This window comes from Tetrao urogallus (assembly GCF_951394365.1).
Source record: "Tetrao urogallus genome assembly, chromosome: 6".
Classification (NCBI taxonomy): domain Eukaryota; kingdom Metazoa; phylum Chordata; class Aves; order Galliformes; family Phasianidae; genus Tetrao; species Tetrao urogallus.
The window spans coordinates 19,454,245-19,474,025 of NC_136819.1; the positions used below are offsets into that span (position 1 = coordinate 19,454,245).

Consider the following 19,781-nt stretch of genomic DNA (forward strand, 5'->3'; position numbering starts at 1 on the left):
TCTGGCCGTATCAGCATCAGTAAACATCTGTAAAATAGATGTGGATTTGGTGAGTTGGATGCTTCATATCTGCATGAGGAAGTCTGAAAAGATGCATCTGTCCTCCCACCTCAATCCACAGAAGCAACTGGACCTGAATGTAAACATTTTTAAATATTTGCAGTCTCTGAAGAAACAAAATCTTGTGATGTCCTACCAGGCACTTTGCACTGCTTCTTTGCTGTCTGTAAGTTGACTTAGGAGAATATAAAAGCATTTGTTGAGAGTCTGCAGTAACAGATTTATACAGTATCCCAAGCCGGAAGGGACCCACTTTAAGTGGGATCATTAATTCTGACTCTGGCTTCACATAGACCCACCAAAATTCAAACCCTGTGTCTGTTGTTCCAAGGTCAGTGCAGTGGAAATACGGTCTCGCAGCATTCTACCTGGTACACAGAAAAGTTTTTAAATCCTCCTGAAAACTTTTAAAATCCTCTGGTTTCTTCCACTATAAAAACAAAAGCACCTATGTTAACTAAAAATTTCCTTATCATATCTTTTGAAAAGATTCATACCATTAAGTCATGAATTGAGGTTTTAATCATGAAAGGGAGAGTTAAATCACTGTCTTCATAGCTGTGAAGTTCTTTGTGGGTGAAAAGGTATGAGAGGTATGTCTTTCTGGTGCCATCTTGCTGCGAATTCCAGCTGCCGATCTGCTCTAGTTTCTCGTTCTCCTTTTGTGTTCACAGCATGTTGCAGATTTCAGTAGAGCAAGGACACCTTCCTGGTGCACTGGAATCAAAGCTGGTGTGGCTGTATGCCGGGTGGGAGGTAAGAAGGACAACAGGAGGCGTTCATTCATGTACGTCCTGAGTAGCCCTCGTGAGTAGCACTACAGCTACGCACCAGCCTGGATCTAAATCAATCTCCTCACGTTTGGGAAATGTTGTACAGAGATCATTGACAGTATCCAGTGACAATTCCCACAAAAGGCATGAGAGGTTTGGCAGCGAAGAGTTTGTGCTTCATCCTTGGTGACAGATCCTCTTTGCAAAGAGGCTGAAGTTACGGACACTATTGGTGACCAAGTTTGAACTCACAAGTGTCCTGTATTTCTTCCTTAAAAACTCCATTGCCAGAATGACTGGCTGTTCCCTCTGATCGTGTGTCTTGATACAGACACAGCAGTACTATCAGTAGCAATCTGTTCTGTAATGTGCAGTTCTCTGGAGAGCTTTCAGGTAGTTTTTTCTGTGAAAGGCATCCTAGCCTTGCGTTGTTACTACAGTGTGACGTGCTCAGTATGACATGTCCTTTTATTTATTTTTTCCTCTGATTCCTTTTTAGCGAGTATTAAATATTTAGATGCCAGCATTTTTGGAAGGGGCTGCTAAAACAGATTGGTTTCCTTTCTCGGTCCCCTTCAAAGTGAAACATGACTCCCTTTTTTATTCAGCCCAGATGGTGTGCTTTTTAAAGTGAGCAGTGTGTGGCGGTGAAAATGGACTGCTTCTTCTCCCTTCTCCCTTCACTTAACTGAACACATCCGTGCAGTTCGCATTTGGGTTGAATTCAAAATTAGTCAGAGAGGCTGCAGGGTAAATATGTCAGCGATTGGAAAGGCGGCTCTGCCAGATTGAAGGAATTTCTGCCCTGCCAATAAGCAGTATAGCAAGTTGGCTGCACAAAATCTGACATCTGTACAGACTTCGTCAGGATACTGCTTGAGTCCTTCAGAAAAATGGGTGATGGAACAGGTCCTTCTTGTGCCTGTTACACCGCCCTTCTCACATTCCCTTGCAGGGCAAGTGGCCACAGCAAGGTTTCCTTGCAGCCTTGATGGCCCTCATATCAGATAGAAGAGGCTTACAAAGCAAAGGAAATGAAGTGGACTGTACCATTTAAATGGTTCCACATGTGGCATAGTTTTGACAGTTCCATACCCACTGGTGGATTATTATTTTTTTTTTTTGCAGAGGTGGAGTAATACACATGACACGTTTCTAGGTGTGCTGACTGTGACTCTGAAATTGTGGTGTCTGTAACCTGCAGCTCTGTTCCAGCAGCTGATGGGGGTCATATTTTAAGGGAAAGAGCTCTTCTTCCTTTGAAATAAGTATGAGTCACAGTTCACTGTTCCCATTCTGCAGCAGAACTCGCACAGGTCTGTTGGCAACTTAATCTGCCCGTATCTTTTGTTTCCTGTTTGGTAAAAAGGTTAGTGCTACATCCTTACTTAGAAGAGCGTTGAGGATAAATTTATTGTATGGCAAAGGAAATCCTATAAACAAACCGCTTGCTGGGTAACAAAATCTGATATCTGTTCTTGACATTTTCCTTCAATTCAGTAGAGTAGAAATACAGCCTTTATTCAAAATGGTTGTTAGAAGCATCAGGGACTTGATGGCTTTTTGGGGGCACTGTTTTTGAGTTTGTGCTTTTTGAGGCCTAAAACATTCATAAATGATTTGGCTCGATCCGAGCTTTTCATTATGGGTGCACAGAGATCCTGGTGGATGTTTTCAGGCAGATACAGCCTGCCAGGAGCCAAGCTGGGGCCTCTCTGCGGAGGAGGTGCCGCAGTCCTTGGAAGTGCATCAGTTACTGCGTTGTCTGGGGAGCACCGCGATGCTCAGAGCAGGGAAGGCAGCTCCCTACTTGGGGCAAGTCTAGACCCCGCGTCTGTTCTTTGCTGGCACCTCGCCCGGGCCTGGAGGAGGCCTCGCTGAAGTGTTGACAGCAAGGTTTCATTCTGAGTAGGTGCAGCTTCTGTGTGAAAGTGGAACAGGCTGGGGGAGAGGTGCAGGCAGGAGGGCTGGACGAGAAGGTGGCAAAGAGCAGCAGCACAAATGAGAGTGGCACCTTTTTCTGGTGGTATTGCCTCAACGTACTGCCTGAGTGCTTAGACTTTGAGAGAACTGAAACCTTGGTAATTCCTAGTTGTCGTATGATGCTTGCAGTATCATCATTTTGAAGCAGAGAGTTAATTTTAACCACGAGATTTAGATTGTTGTGGGTTTTTTTTTCTTTCTTTTTTTCTGAGGACTGTAGAGAAGGGGCTATGGTCTGCTCTCGAAGCTCTTGGATGCTTCTTGAGAAGCTCAAGAAAATGGCATATTGGCCATGCCTTGATTCTGCAGGGAACATCCGTATCACTGTTTCATATCTTGGTCTGTTAAAGGCAAACCTCAGTTTGTAGTGCAGGGGTCATCTTCCTCCTGTTGCAGGCAGCTCTGTTATGGGTGTGCTGCAGGCTGCTGCCTAACAGGAGGCTGTGCAATGTTGGCAACTTCTATGTGGCTGCTGGGAGGAGTGATTTTTGGCTTGGCCGCCACTTATCAGACACAGGTCAGTGATATGAAGAATGATCTGATTGTGTCAAAGAGCTGGTTTAAGGAAAAAAAAACTAACTCACCCCGCATTTGCAAACTGCAGAGCACTGCAGGACTTTGCATAATCACAGACTCATAGAATCATAGGGGTTGGAAGGGACCTCCAGAGATCATAGAGTCCAACCCCCCACCAAAGCAGGTTCCCTACAGCAGGTCACACAAAAAAAAGTGATGCTTTCAGGCAGCAGTAGCCCAGGGACTGTTACTAACTGTATGTGCTCAGTGTTTCCTTGCAGCTCTCCTGGATGGCTGCTGGTAGTGGCACTTTCCCTAGGGATGGCAGCGTGGGCCTGGCACTGAGTTGTTCCCAGTGCGCAGCAAGAAGTTGCATCTTGCAAAACTGTTCTTCCTTGATCAGGGGAGCACTGATGCAGGGAAAGAAACTGAGGTTTGAATGAAACCAGTAAAAGCATAGACTAAATAGCCAGCTAAATTGCCTGGGCTTGCTTTCTGTGAGCTGTCACTTCCTTTCTTGAAGGTGCTACCACAGGGATGTTGCACATGGCTCTACTGTCCAGCTGGTGGCTCAGGTTGCCACATCTGCCTCAGAAGTTACAGTTTCAACTTTGTTTCTGAATCATTTTGTCTTCCAGCAGCTCAGGGCAAATTTCCATTAAGATAACCACTCTGTGCTGACAGACTCTTGGGCGTCCCAGGAGAGTCAGACATTTGCCAGGAAAAAAAAATTGAGAGGAAACTTATTGTTTGGGGCAGAAATGGGCATAAAAATTCTTCCCAAAGCAGTCCTGTCCTGCATCTTCTGAAACAATGATGTAAAACTTTGCAGCGTTATAAGGGAGCAGTGACATCCCCTTCTTTATGCAGAAGGTTTTTGTTTTTGGTTTTTGGGAGAATATGAACTTGGAGCATAATGCCTCAGACGAGGCAGAAAGATGGGAAATGAAACTTTTCTCTCATCCTCTGCCTCGTCTTGCAGCTTCCCACAGTGTGGTGGGTTGAGATTCCGTTTATCTTGCTGCTCCTGTGTTGGGAGCATCAGTCCCCCAAGCCCAACCTGTGTTTTTAGACCTGTGGTTGAATCTCTTTGCTTATTAAAATAATTGCCATTATTTGTCTTCCTTCCGTGAAGCTTACATTTCTGCAATACCTGTGTTCTGAAAACAGCGCACAGGCATGGAAGTGCAGTAGATGGAAATCACTGGCTAGAGCTCTTACAACCTTAAAAGCAAACGTATAGTTTGCCTTCTTACTGTTTTCTCAATCTCCAATTTCCTCCTGCCAAACTGTCTTCACACAGCAGATCTTAGTAACATTCTGTCTACTTTCCTTGCCTGGACAGGTGTGTGCCAGGGCACACAGCTGACACCAAGCATCACTATGTTTAGAACTTCATTGAAAAGCTAGTGTGAATTAGTCCACGTGCTACCTAGCTCCTAGCTGCAACAAGACAAATCTGCGAGCTAAATACCAGCCTGACAGAAGCATGAGTGTATGGAGCTGAGTTCTTGTGGCCTTACCTATTTTACTTGTGTTTAGACCTTATGAAGGAGAGGGCTGCTTTTTTTTTAATATCCTGTAAATTTGTTTTTTGTTGTTGTTGCAGATAGCCAGCTGCTGCCTGGGAACAATTTCACAAATGAATGCAACATACCTGGAAACTTCATGTGCAGCAACGGGCGCTGTATCCCGGGGGCCTGGCAGTGTGATGGGCTGCCAGATTGCTTCGATGACAGTGATGAGAAGGAATGCCGTAAGTGACCATTGCTATGACCTTCGTGTGCCTGTTACCACAGGGCTTGTCTGGTAGTGTTAGTGGTGTGTTCTGTACGATATGCTATGTAAGTAATGAAGCCACTGCCAATTTCTTGATTTCTCTGTTGTTAGAGAAGTCCCTTCCTATTATTTCACATCTTTAAGGTTCTTCCAATTGGCCAATTATAACTCAGCGCTTGGTAGCAGGTGCTTAAATCCCAATGCACAGATGGGTAAAGTGAGACAGGCTTGACCTGTGGCTATTGTAGTGAGAGACTGATGCTCTGTGTGATTGCAGGGATCCTGCGTACCCTGACTCAACATACAGGCCTCTGTAATAAAGGCCTTAACATCCCCACAACCTTCACTCTAGTCCCTTTTGTTTCAGTATTTTAAACTGTGTCTTGCTGCTTGTTTTCCTCTTCTGTCAAATTGTAATTCTGAGCCCTTTGAAACTTAAACAGTAACTTTCTGGAAAAGAAACAATGAATTGGCTAATAATGTTTACATGTCTTAATCCTCCCTACAGCACTGCTCTTCTAGGGAGCTTAGGAAGGCTATCTCCTCCTTTGTGATGTCATGCTTTTGTTAGCATTAAGTAAGTTTTAGTTAATGTTATCCAACCTTTAGTTAACAAGAATCTTTCTAGGCTACATAGTACCCAGGCAGCGATATTATGCTGTGGCAAAATATCATGAGACCATGTTTAGGAGGGAACAAGGCCACAAACTTCACATCCTTCTGAAGTGTCTGAGAACTTTCTGATAACTGAGTGGTTTTTGCCCAGCAAATGTTTCTTTTTTATGTAAGTGCTTTATAGAGATTTTATTCGTCTTAAAGCTCTTTATGAGAACCTTACCTTTCCCAGGACACTTCAAGGACATTCCTAACCTCACTTGTGGAGTAGAATAAAGAATAAAAGAATATCTTCTTAAATTCATTGGCTAAAAGTAGCACGTTTAGTTAAATGCTTGTTTCTTTAACTTTATGCCTCGTCTTTAATCCAGTTTTCCATTCCTTTTAAAATAGTGGGGGCTTTAATAACTGTGCTGTGGAAATCCATGTGCATAGTTCTGCTTTAAGCAAGTGAGCTTTTCTCCTACTTTTAAGGCCTTAAATGTAACTGTACAAAATATCTGATCCATTGTAGTCTTTATAAAAGCATCAAGCTCATGTTGTAGCACTGAAACCAAGTTAATTTGTTGGTGTTGTTGTAAGGACTGATCAGTTGTGCTCATCTGTTTAAGCCTTGGTAGAATTGCTGTTGGTGGGAGCTTGGACAAGAGTAAAAGATGTCCGAAGTTCAGTATGCATTTTCCAGTCAAATGTCTGGAAAAAAGGAGCTGTGTGACTTGCAAGTTCCTGGTTACCTAGCTCTTGAGTATGCAACTGGAATTTCTCTTGGTGTTCAGTCATGGCTTCTTAAAATGAGCTGAATGAAGATACTTCTCTGTATTTACAAGGCACAGAGACAGAGTTTCTGTGTATTTTCTGAGAATGTTGCCATCCTCTGCCTTGCATGAATTTCGCTTCCACTTGTTAGACTAGAAAATTGTAACAAAGGTTTTCATTAATCTTATGGACAGCTGCTGTTTGTTTTTGCTTTTTTTTTAATGAAGTAATGAAGACTGGGCTGGACATTTGCTCATAAATCATGAACAGGAAGGTGTGCTGCTTGACTGTATTGAGAAGCTTCCTTATCAAAACCAGTTGGATATAGTGAACTGTAGGCAATAATGAGTATAGTAGCTGACAATAAAATATAAAAAGCTGCAAAATGGCAGTTCGTAGAAGTTATTCTTGTCATAACAGACTTGAAGACAACAGGGAGAGCAAGGGAGTCATATCCTGTGCTGGCTTGCTGTTAACAGGTCAGATAATCCAAAACAGAATGGAAATAGAGCTCGTTTGAATATCCAAACAAAAAATTAATACTCATGCAAACAAGGTTCTGTAATATGTCTAGAGAGCTTCAAACTGCCTGTTTTGCATCTCCCTCCTATTTATTTCAGTAGACAACTTTTAACTCTCTGTGCTCCTAGTGGACCAACCATTGCATTTGCACTCCATGCAGGTGCACGAGGCGTGTGTTTGTGTCAGTAATCACAAAGCCAGTGGTGAAAAAGAGCCTGCATGCTGTGCTCATTAAAACCTGCACCAGTGGAGGTGACCCACTATCACAACTGATGGCTGGCTGAACGCACCAGCCACTGCCTCTCTGTGTTCGTGTTCATTGTTTTGTCTGCATAAACATCCAGCAAGCCTCAGTGTATGTCAGAGGTTGCCATTTTTTCTGCATGGAAGAATTCAGTGCCTCACCTTTGCTTCATCTGCACTTTCGTGTCAGACGCCATTTTGTCAGTCTGCCCCTCTGCTGCCACCTGTCACACGGCAGCAAAATGTAATGGAATATTGGTGGGAAGGTTCAACCTGTACTGCCATACCACCAACAGCTGCCTTTGATGTCATAGGGCAGTGTAATGAAATAGGAAGCGTTACTTTCAGACCAGCCCTTGTATATTTGTTGATAAAGACATACAGTATATACACGTTGAAAAATAAAAAAATAAAATTAAAAAAAGGTTGTTTTGCTCTTTTGATTAATTTTGAAAATGGGCCCACTCTTCTGAGGTACTGTTATATCTGTCACCAGCTAGTCATTTATGTCAGAAAGTGATGAAAATTTGGTTTGGCTTAACAGTCCTGAAATGGTGGAAGAGTTTCTAGGTCAGATCCAAGGCATGGAAAGGCAACCCTAGCATTTTGTCTGGGAAGTGTGAAGGAGGAAGGAAAAGTCACTTATTTGCCCCTTCCAGCTTGTGGCAATCTGTAAAGACAAGCTTATGGATTAATTGAGGCTGTAAAGGACTTTGGATATCATTTGGTGCAGCTGCCTGCTCAAAGCGGGATGAGCTGAGATCAGGGTTGCTCAGGATCTTGTCTGGTCAAGTGTTGAGTACCTCTGAGGATGGATTGCTCACAGCCTCACTGGACACCTGCTTTAGTATTTGAGTATCTGCTCTGCAATCCCTTTCCAGTGATTGAAGCTGAACCAAAGAGCTTTTAAAGATGTGCAGTGTAATTAATGTCTGGGTCTGCTCACCTTACTGTGTGGGAGAAAGGGATGTAGGAGCCCAGGAACTGATCCTCTTGGGTGCAGAAACAGCGGTGGAAAAGTGAGAACAGCTGACGCTCCAGATGTGCGTTGTGTCGCTGCACCAGCAGCACTGTTCTGGTGTCAGGTTCTGTAAGGGAGGGCAGCTGTGCTTGGATGTGTTGTTAGGGCATGACAAGGCTTGACAGTGTGCGTGGGGTGTGTATGTACGTGTTTTTTATTTATTATTTTTGGCTAGGCTTTGTTACCTTCCTCCTTTCAGAACAAGGCTCTGCTTACTAAAGCTTACCTTGCAGCAAAATCAGCATCCTTTGTTTTCTGCTGTGATGTTGCTTCGCGTTAGCTGAGCTGTTGAGAGTGGAGACAAAGCTGTATGAGTTCTTTCAGCAGTGTGAGATGGCTGAGTTCCCAGTGTGTTACTACCCTAAGCCGTGCTGTAAGCTGCTTTGTCTGCAATTCCTCATCGACTAACTAGTTCACATTTAAAGGCTTTCACCTTGCCTTAAAGTGTTTTGTGTGATTACTGAATTCAGATGGTGCTGCAGACTGGTGTCTTTGTGAAGGCAATGTGCTCTGTTTTGGCATGCCCACAGAGGAAGTTTCACGCGTGTGCCATCAGGTGCAAAGTCTTTCCCTTTTGTGTTGCCTTATGGTTAAATGTGGATGTCCAGTAATATCTGATGAGTTCTGTACTATTTCATTCTCTCTGTTACCCTTAAAATATGGAAACGTGCAGCTCAGATGTTGTGCTTTTTGTTTTCTGCTGCCCATGTGTGGAAAGCTATGAGGAGCCCACGCGTGCTGCTCTGGCTGTGAGGAGGAAGTGAGATGCAAGAGCAGAATGATCTGCACGTTGCCCATTCACGTTTCCTTTTTCCTCTGTTCCTTTTTTCCTTTTTCTGTCTTCTGCTTTGGAGGGCCGTCTCTCTTAACCACATCACTTTCTTCGTCTTCTGCATCTGCCAGAATTCATACCATCTGTTGCATTCCTGGCTTCCTCTCTGCTCTGACCTGTGAGCAATTTAACACTTCCCATGCCAGCTGTCTGTGTGCTATTTGGCACACAGAAGGTTTCCTGTACTCTAGCCTTATGTCATGGTGATGCGGCAACAGAAAGATGTTATCTGAGCAGGAGGGTAGAGAAAAGGTGCAAGAGAGAGGGAAGAAGCTGATGCTGGGACTTCCATTGCTGCAGATGAGAAGTGATTTTCCTTGAAGAAGAGCGTCTCCTTGGCTTTTCCTCCAGACTACTAACTGAGCTTGGAAAGTAATTAATTGACCACTGCACTCAGTAGTGCAAGTAACTTGCTATCTTCAGTGCATCTCCCAAAACGGAGAACAGTTTTGTTACTCATTCCCTCTGGCTCTGCTGATTCTCATCAGCTGGATTGCTAATCAGCCTGTGAACTCAGGTATGGGTCATGCAGTTCGCTTTTGAACACTTGTGGGCTTTTAACTACTGCTACTACTGGTCTTTAGCTCTGTAGATGATTTATAATGGTAGTTGAGGTTCCTCTTGAGAAGTGCAGAGCCTTTTTAGCAGTGTGACTTTTCTGTGGAGCCTACAGCTGTTGATTGCATAGCTCCTGGGTCCTGCTCTGGTTATACACAGGGTGTACCTATATGTGGGGTGTGTGTTGCTTGCAGCCAGCAGGATGGAAGCTGTGTGCTGTCAGCCACTCTGCATTCTCAGTCTGTTAGCAGGTGTAGGGTTAGGAAAATAACACAAAAGAGAAATGTGTTAAGATATTTCAAAATATTTTGAGGTAAATAGATTATCTTTAATACTGACCTTTATACCTACCTGCTGAAATATTGCATTAGGGCCAAGTCCAGAAAGATTCACTCCTGGAGGTTTAAGAGTACAATAATGTTCTTAGTTAAGCTCCTGATGTCATCTTTGTTTCCTTTTTTCTCTGTGCTTCTGTACATCTTTGTATTAGATTATTGCAGAAAGAACAATGTGAACACTGAAAATGGCTTTTGTCAGCTAATGAGCAACAGCAAGTGAAGAGATGGCATGTTGCTGCCTTTGTCAGCTAACGAGCAGCAGATGGTACAGATTCAGAGCATGGCACATCATCCGTGCTAAGTGCCTGGCATGACAGCAGCCAGAATGAGATAGGTAGCAAATACCCAGAAGTCTGGATTTTCCCTCATCGCTCTTCTGAGAGCCATTTCCTACAGGTCAAGATAGTGTGTTCAGCTACGTGCCAATAGTGGCACACAGTGAGTACAGTGACTGGCTGTGTTAGTCCAGGGGCATAAGCTGTGGGCTAGAAAAAAATGTTTTGTGAGGATAGCCTTGAGGCACTGTGTTCTTGTGGCAGGAGCTTAAGTATCTCATTTCTGGTGCCAGTCACTGCTGTTTCTCATTCAAACCAGATATAAAGGAAAAGCAGGTTTTTCACTCAGTTATAAAAGCAATGTATTGGGGAATGGCTGAGCAACAAGGCATCATTGGTGCTTGTAAGAAATATGCTCCCAGCACGCTGCTCTGCACGGAATAGCAAGAGATGGCCTCTGTAGAAAATCTGGAGCTGCAATACTAAAAACCTTGGATTATCACCGTTCAGCAGCAACAGATCTTGCTCTGATTGTCCTTCAGTCAGCTAGAGTCCTTATATGCCACTCTCCTCCGTGGGAGAGGATTTCTTCTTTAGATGAAGTGCATCGTGAAAACAGTGAATTTTAACTAGCATTGCCCTGCAGACACTGAAGCCACCTGCCAAGCAAGCTTCCGCTGAGGGTCGGCTTAGTTTCTCACCTGATTGCAGTACACCTGGCTCTTCAGACAGGTGCTTGTAGGAACCCTTTGCAGTCAGAATGGATGTTTGCAGTTCTGGCTTGCACTTAGCATGGTGTGGTCAGCCAAGCTTCTGTGGAGCTCTACACCAGCAAGCTGACTTTCATAGCCCGGAAGGCTGCAACTCACATTAGGACAATCTGGGAAGCCAATTCAATCCAGGTGCCTCGTACATCTGGTAGGAACCTTTCTGGCTCTGCATCAGGGAGCTGGTGCTCTTAGGGAACATGCAGAAGCCAGGGCCCTGGTGACTTTCCACCTACTGGTGACAAATAGGCCTGACAACTCCTAGATGTGGCAGGTAGCAAGCTGTAGTACAAAGATGAAGGACTAAGAGAACTTGGAATTTTTATCTTTAGTCCAGTTCCTCTAAAAAATAAAGTGAACTTGGGGGGAAACATAGCACTGCAGTTACTTTTCACTGCTGGTCTGTTGGCATGTTAATCCTTTATTTCTTCTTTCCTTCTGTGTCTCTTAACCATGTTCTCTCTCATGTAGAATTTGAGTTGTGTATCCGTATCTAGTGAAAATGCCCTGTTATTTTTTTTACATTCCTTTTTCTGCATTCTCTTTCTTGGATATGTTTTTGGTTCCATGTATTCTGTATAAATGCATGGAACATTGTAGATAAATGTCTGACATCTTCTGCTGTTGTCAGGAGGTAGAGCGAGGGGATGGGATGCACGGCACAGAGAAACTTGCATAATTGGTAAGTGTTTGTGTATCTGCACGCTTGCACTTGTTCCTCACTGACCTTGTATTGGTGGGGAATTAGACTGGATTAGCAACGTATCGTAGTTTGAATATACTGACCACTGTAACCTCTTTTAAGTTTCCCCAAGGTTTCCTGTACATTTTTGCTCTGCCTCCAATTTAAAAACCACCTATGAGACAAATGTTTACTGCTCCCTCTGGTGTTCACTTCAAACAGGTTTTACTGCTCAGCGTGTTTAGGAGTGGAGTCTCTGCAGGAAGGTGTTTGTAACAAACAATTACACGCAGTTGTGGGTGAGATATTAAAAAGTCTTTTCATAAAGATTTTAAATAAAACCCACACTGCACAATTAACAACCAGGCTTTCCTGAAGCATGTGTTGAATCTGTTCCTGTGCTCTAAAACCTTTTCAATCGGAAAACTGAAACTCTTGTAGAACAAAGGCAAGTTCATTCAGTTTTCATCTTCAAACTGGTACTTTGGTTGTACGTTGACAGACTTAATTATATCCAGTTTCAAGAAAAAAGAAGTAGTTTATCAGGAACTGTAGGTATTAAAAGCTTAATGATGTCAGAATGGTGAAGGTTTTTTTTTTTTTTATAAAAAGGAAGGAGTGTACTGAACCTGATGAAGTTGCTCTGTCATTTGAGAAACCCTTTAGTGGGAGCCTGATGCAGTAGGGGCAGTAGGAAGATGGAGAATCGAGTAGGGACTATGCCAGCATAAAACCCATGTTACACGTTTGGAAGCCTCAGTGAGGACAGATAGACTCCTTGTCCTTCATTCTTTGCTGATGTAGGGTGGATTTCAGAAGAGTGCCTTTAGATTTATTTATTTGTTTGTTTGTTGCTGCTCATTGCTTAAAAAAATGTTTTGTGGGGTTTGCCCTTGAGATTAGGAGCATTCTTCTGCTCTGTTCTACAGGAAAATTACAAACTGGAATTATGTTAAGGCACATTATGTATTTACGTGTTTTTCCTGCATAAATCACAAAATGAAAGAGGGAGAGATTGATCAAATCCACTAATAAATTATTCTTGACCCAAATCTTTCTGATGACAGTCTGAATTTAGATGTTTGTCTTCACCTCTCCTTAGACTTTGCTGTGAATTCATGACTCTACGTTGCTAAGAATAAGTAACCAGATTTACTAGCTGCTTTAAAAGACAGAGAGGAAAGGTCCTGTAGAGACAGCATGTTCTGCGATCTCCATAAGCTATTTAATGACTGCTTATTACCATAGTACAATTATTACAGCTGCAGTTGTTTTGCTTGGGTTTAGCCACTCAGCAGAGTCAGTCTGATGAATAGCTTTCATGTACAGGAACAAAGGGTACAAAATAACTCTGGCTGCTATCCTTTTAAATACCAGGCTTTAGGGCTCAACAGTCAGAGCTCAGTGCTCTGAAGAGTGGGATGCAGCCTTTTGTTAATAAGAAATGTTTCCCCAGTTCGGAAGTAACATCAGTAAGCTCTAGGGATTGTCTGAACCAGCTGAAATCTCCTAGAAATACAGCAGCAGATCCAGACTCACAAGTAGTACTAAACCTACCCATCTGTAAAGATTATTGCCTTTACATTGTTTAATATATCATAGAATCATGCAATCTTTTGAGTTAAAAGGGACCTTGAAAGGTCATCTAATCCAACTCCCCTGCAGTGAACAGGGACACCTACATTATTTCAGGTGCTCACTGCCCCATCCATCCTGACTTTGAATGTCTCCAAGGACAGGGCTTCCACCACATCTCTGGGCAACATGTGCCAATCCCTCACCACTCCTATTTTAAAAAGCTTCTTCCTTATGTTCAATCTAAATCTCCGCACTTTTGGTTTGAAACCATTTCCCCTTGTCCTGTCACAGCAGAACCTGCTAAAGTCTGCCTACTTCTTTCTTATAACCCCCCTTTAGATACAGAAAATCAGCTCACCTCAGAGCCTTCTCTTCTCCAGCCTTTGTTATCCTTTATGCCTCTTGCCAAGTCCTGTTCCAGTTGGGCCTTGGTCTTCCTGATGCCATTCCTAAGTCTGGCAGCATCTCCATACTCCTCCTGGGTTTCCTGTGCCTGCTTCCACTGCCTGTACACTTTCTTGCTCTCCAGTTTGACCAGCAGGTCTCAGTTCAGCTATGCTGGTCTCATGTCTTCCTTTCATGACTTACTATATCTGGGGATAGAGAGTTCTCGTGCCTAAGGAAAGCTTCCATACAGATCTGCTGGCTCTGCTCTGCTCCCTTGTTGTAAAGAGTATTTTATCAAAGTTTATCACATTTTATAAAAGATAGATAAGTAATCAATACTTACAAGTGAGTGATTTAGTAACCTGCCACTTACAAAAGTGGAACATCAGCATGACAATTACTTTGCCACTTGAGGATTTTATCTTAAGATTCTAACACAAGAAGTACTAGAGCTCAGCTTATGCTCTTTAGTTCTAACCTCTATCTACTGCTTCAGGTTGTGTGGAGTGGCTGTGTCATGGCTCATGGTACTAACCAGAGGCTGAGGTGGCTGTGACCTTCAGGCATTGTCTGTGTGCAGTGTGGAGATGATGACAAGCCTCTGCTGTAGATAAATGACTCCAGAGGCAGCTGAAGGGTTGATCTATGTTTGTGAGGTAGCAAGCAAATGTGCTCTGCAGTCCCTTGGTGAGTGTGAAGGTAGATGACATAAGAAATGAAGGCATGAAGATAACTATAAAAGCCGTGTATTAAAATAAGTAATATGACTACAGAAACATCACGACTTCAGAACTCTGTGTTCCTGCTAAAAGCTGTGGGAAATTGTGGAAGTATTAAGCTATCTTTTTTTCTTCTTCTCCGTTCCGGAGTATGATCTGGGAATTTAACTTTCCATATAGGCAGGACTAACAGTACCATTGTGGTCTACTTCCTTACATTACATCTCAGTCTAGTGCATTCCAAATGCCTGTGAGGAATGCAAATTCTGTAATGAAATCTGTAAATAGATAATTCTTTTCTTGACTACTTTTTTTCTGGAAAACATAGAATGAGAAAATCTAGCAATAGAGCCAGAACAAAGGAAAGGAGAAACATTCTACCAGAGCTTGCAAACTGTAAGGCTCGTACCAATAAAAATCTGCAGTCAAAGTAGATTTTGTGTATTTATGTTAATGCAGTGTTGCTGTGTACTAAATTTCCAGCTGCCAGATGTTACATGCACAGCAATCTTACAAAGTTGTATGAAAACAATCTTCAGTGGCCCAGTTCTTATTTACAAACCATTCATTTGTGTAAAAGGCTAATGAAATTAACAAATCTTTTTTTTTTTTTTCTTTAACAACTAGAATTTATAGCAGAAAATTAGGAATTCCTCTATGTATGTATTTGCTTAGAAGACCTCTGTTGTGAGGTTACTGAATGGTTTTTAAGTATCCTTGTTTTTCTCACTGCTTCCTTTTTCTCCTGGTTATCCTAGCATATTCACTGCTTGATGCTCCAGCACGCCACCTACAAATAACGGTCAGATACACCTCCAGATTCCTATGAACCTGGGAAAAACTCCTGAAATTCCAGGAAGGAAACCCAAGCTACTATGCAAACCTAACTTCAAAGGCTAATCACAAGTTCTGTTGCACCTTTGCCTGTAACTATATGATGCTGCCACTGCTTAGCTTCCACTGTGTTGAAGGTCTATCAGGCCCTGCATGGTTATTACTTGCCTCTGTGTTTTTCTGTGTTATCTGTCTTCCAGTAGCAGAGTTTGTAATAGCAAAGTCTGACTTGTGAGATGTCAGCAAATCTCTGAAAGCCAAAAGCAAACCTTGATCTCCCAGCCTGTGATATGTTCCCAATGTAAAACTGACTGTGCCATGAAATTGTTACTGTTCTGTGGACATTTATTTTTCACTCAAGCAAAACATTCTTTCTGGAGCTACTTGTAGGTGATATAACCCCAAGAATCCAGCCTGTACTGCAGGACTCATGAGAAGTGAAGCAGAGATAGAAAGTTGCTGCTGAAATCTCTCACCAGCTACCTTCTAGTGTACTTCCACTGATGCAACTAGTAAGCAATTGAATGTTGAGGTTTTGCTGGCACTCATGCAGAGTAAGGGGGGCAGGAGCAGAGACGTATTTCAGCTTGGAGTTACTGTATAGAAACTAAGCTGGGAAGGGAGAATCATCCATCTATGGCAAATGGTATTTTAGTTGCTATTTGCACGTGCTGTTCTCAGGGTTATAAAAACAGCTTGGAATGCCAGTTGGCCAGCAGAACCACTGGAAGACCAGCTCTAGTAGGTTTGTATCAAGTTTCTTAGAGAGGTGACAAACATCAGAATTTTTAAACAGAACTTTAACGGGACATTAAATAGTGCATGAAATGAGCATCTGCATTAATTGAGAAGATGCTGTAAACCAGCTGCTAATCTTTTCGTCACTTACTCAAATGGCTCACAGATTTGGACTATCAAACTAGAATTAACTCTTATTTTCACTCATGATTAAGCAACCAAATACTTAGAGTAGCTGTAATACAGTTTATAATGAAGTGACCATGGTGAAGTTCTCATTTTAAGCTCAATTACAGAAATTTACACATGAGTAAAGACAAGTGCAATATCCGCTAACATTTGATGGCTTTTTATGCAAGGAGATCAAGAGGGTTTGTGGTGCTAATTACTTAATCCTATTGACAGTCTCCTCTAGGTGGATGTCAGTAGGTAGGCCGACTGGAGAGCCTGGAACTGGGACAGGTTTAACTGATGGATGCAGTCAGCGGCAGCATGCAGTGCAGATCAGGTAGCTATTTACAGAGGGAGTGAGGGACTGAAATCCTTGGCACACCAATACCCTCATCAGGAGGGTTCCCCTGCTGCTGGATTCCCTTAGTGCTTTCTGTCCTGCTTATGTGAATCCTGAATAATAAGTTTGGAGATGGCTGAATTCAGTCAGTGTAACAACTGACCTAGAACTTGTGCTTTGAATGAAATTGTTGTTCATTTTGCTTTTCTCTAAAAAGTAGTGACCTCTAAAATACTTCTTTTAGTGAGAAATCACTTTGCTGAATGGATATAGATCAAGATTTTTGCCTACACTTTCTTCTAGTGTCTCATCTACTTTCTGACAATTTTGTAGATGGTTATTTAGACTTCTAGACCACTGAAGATTACTTTGAGGAAAGATAACTTTAGTCTTTGACAAAAGTGAAGGCTATTGTCTCCTCAGTACTCTGCCTCTGAAGCGTCTTCTCTTCCCACATGAAAACTCATTAAGTTAGATGCTTTTGTCTTCAACTGGAGAACTGGCATAGCAGATGATTGTGTGAAAACAAAATGCTAGCCCGTACTGAAGAAGTTTTGTTGTAACCTTCTAGTCACATTTAAAGATCTTCTAGTGAAGTCAGGCATGTCAGAATTGCTTTTGTAAAAGGCTATTCGTATATACAGTGTGTGATTTTATATAGTATATGCTAAATCTGTTTTTTTTCCCCTACTGTTCATCATATTGCTGAGAAATAATAAAACAGATTACAACTTTTGAAAAATACTTCTGTTTCACACTTTATGCCCTAAAGATAGTAAAAAAAATCTATTAATACTGTAGAACTGTGCCTGCAAGCTGTTAAATCTGTGGAAAGTACAGCTGGTCCTGAGTGGAAGTTTCTAATTTTTTTTTTTTTTAAGATCCTTAGAGGAAGGGAGTGAGAGGATTGATTTCTGCATAGCATAAGGAGTGAGTTCACATACTTGCATACCTAACTGCCAAAACAGTTCTCTTGAACTTAAGCAAATAAGTCTGAGGGGAGTATATGGCAAGCTTATATTGTAGCCAGAAGTTCTCTGTGAGCATCTAAGCCCTGTTATTTGGGTCTGAATTCCAAGTGAAGAGGAGAGCTTTGTAGTGAAGTTCAGAGTTCCTGTATTTAGAAAAGCCAGAGGACGTTCATCCTGTGTGTGGCGATTCACTGCCACCTTTTTGCCTAAATACTGTGGGAATTCCATTTTTTCAATGTAAATACAGTTTCATAATAATGTTTCACTCCTGCGTTTGGGGTGTTTTGAAAAGAGTGTGGCCCGCAGTCTGAGGGAGGTGATCTTCCTTCTCTACTCTGCCCTAAGGCCACATCTAGAATACTACATACAGAATACTGTATCTAGTTCTGGGCTTTCCAGTTCAAAAAAGACAGGGATCACCTAGAAGTAGTCCAGCAGAGGGCCACAAAGGTGATAAAGGTTGTGGAGCATCTCCCGTATGAAGGACAGGCTTAGTAACCTGGATCTGTTCAGGCTGGGGAAAAGAAGACTGAGGGGAGATCTGAGTAATGGTTACAAATATCTAAGGGGAGGTAGGAGACAAATGGATGAGGCCAGGCTCTTCTTGTTGGTGTGTAGCATTAGAACAAGGAACAGCGGCCTAAAACTTGAACATAGGAAGTTCCATACTAACATGTGGAAGAACTTCCTTATGGTAAGGGTGATGGAGCCCTGGAACAGGTTGCCCAAAGAGGTTGTGGAGTCTCCTTCTATGGAGATATTCAGGACCCATTTGGATGCCAACCTGTTGTAGGGTGCCTGTTTTAGCTTAGCGGGGAGGTTGGACTCGATGACCTGTGGAAGTCCCTTCCAACCCCTGATGTTCTGTGATTTCTTCTGCCATGACTAGGTAACAGCTGAGGAGCAGGAATGCATTGAATCTACACTTTTCCACCACAGGTTTGCAAATTGGTTGAATGTCCTTTAGGGTGCTTTAATACTTGCTCTAGTTCTGCAACTGATTTACTATTTGAATCCAGACTGGATCTGCTATTTGAGTAACATTTCTGTAGACGCAGTTTGGTAAGTTGCTGTGTGATTTCTTGTCGTTTTCTGAGTGTGGCCTTTAGTTCTTCCCCCTTCCACCCAGTGTGTGGTCTCTCCATTGCTTAGGTTCTGGAGTCCTGGGCTAGAGAGGACTTGCCAATTCCTTTTAAAATAACCAGCTTTTCCCTTCCCTTTCCCTTGGTGGATTGTACTAGCAAGGTCGAATGAGGTCAGATGATCCACAGGCGTCTGTTTCGTTTTTTATTGCTCTTCAGCCATCTCCTGATATCCAAGTAATTTTTTATTATCCTGAACCCCATTTCAGCCAAGTGTGACAGAAGGATATAGACTGGAAAGATAATGATGTCCTTGACAGCTTCTCAAGACTGAAGTTACTGAATGAGCCAAACAGGCAACTTCTTTTAAATAAATGGGAGTCTTTTCATGTACAGATCCACCTGAAAAATTCAGGCCTGTGCAACAGAAGACACAGTGATGCACAAAGAAGAGGAAAGCCTTTATCATAGCAGTCATGTAACAGGAGTAGGAACTACAGAAATGTTGTGAATAGTGCAGCAAATGTCTTGAATCTGCCACAGGCAGTCACGAACCAGGTAGGTGTATCTGTTACTTGTGAAAGGGCCGAGGACCTGAAGAAAATGGATAGTCTCATCACGTTAAGGGTATTTCCAGAGATCACTGCAGAATGGGAAGGTGCATTTTTGCTCAGGAAGAAATGACTGTGTTTTCCACAGGAACTTTGTGAGAAATGATCAAACAACACTTGCCTGAAAACCTCAGGAAAACTTTGCCAGGGGACAGAAGGGATGTCAAGTTGGAAATAGAGCAGAAATTCCGTAATGAGGGTCTCAAGAATTGGAGTATGTGGCTTGGATTAAGCTATTATTAATTCCTCGTTTTTCTTCTGTGTTTATTCACAGCATATGAAAAATTTCGTATTTGGAATTGGAACTTAGAAAATAGAGTTCTATTTGGGAGCAAGGTCTGTGCCAACTAAACTGCTAGCTGTGTGGATAGTGAGTCACTGTGGGATTTGAAACACTGCTTTATCTTTTCAGGGTATCCACTGTGAATGTGAATTTGGGTTGGGATTGGTTGGTGCCTGTATTATTATGCCTATAGCAAGTATGCAGGACTGCATTTGGATTTTGTTTGCTGTTTTTTCCTTCCTTCAAGAGTAAATAAATCAACATTTTGAAAAAAGAAATGTATAAATCCTGTTCTCTGTCTGCTGTTCCAAGAGGAGGAGGAGGTATGAAAAGGTCTAAGAGGAAAG

At 42.4% G+C, this 19,781-nt stretch overlaps 1 protein-coding gene across 1 annotated transcript in view; it reads left to right on the forward strand.

Moving 5' to 3' along the window:
* Nucleotides 1-19,781, forward strand: part of LDLRAD3 (low density lipoprotein receptor class A domain containing 3) — a gene marked incomplete at both ends in the record, with an annotated part of 99,056 nt that overhangs the window by 25,494 nt on the left and 53,781 nt on the right. Inside the window, one exon of the mRNA XM_079537427.1 lies at nucleotides 4,942-5,088. Coding sequence (XP_079393553.1) covers nucleotides 4,942-5,088 — 147 coding nt within the window. The remainder of the gene's footprint in view (nucleotides 1-4,941; nucleotides 5,089-19,781) is intronic.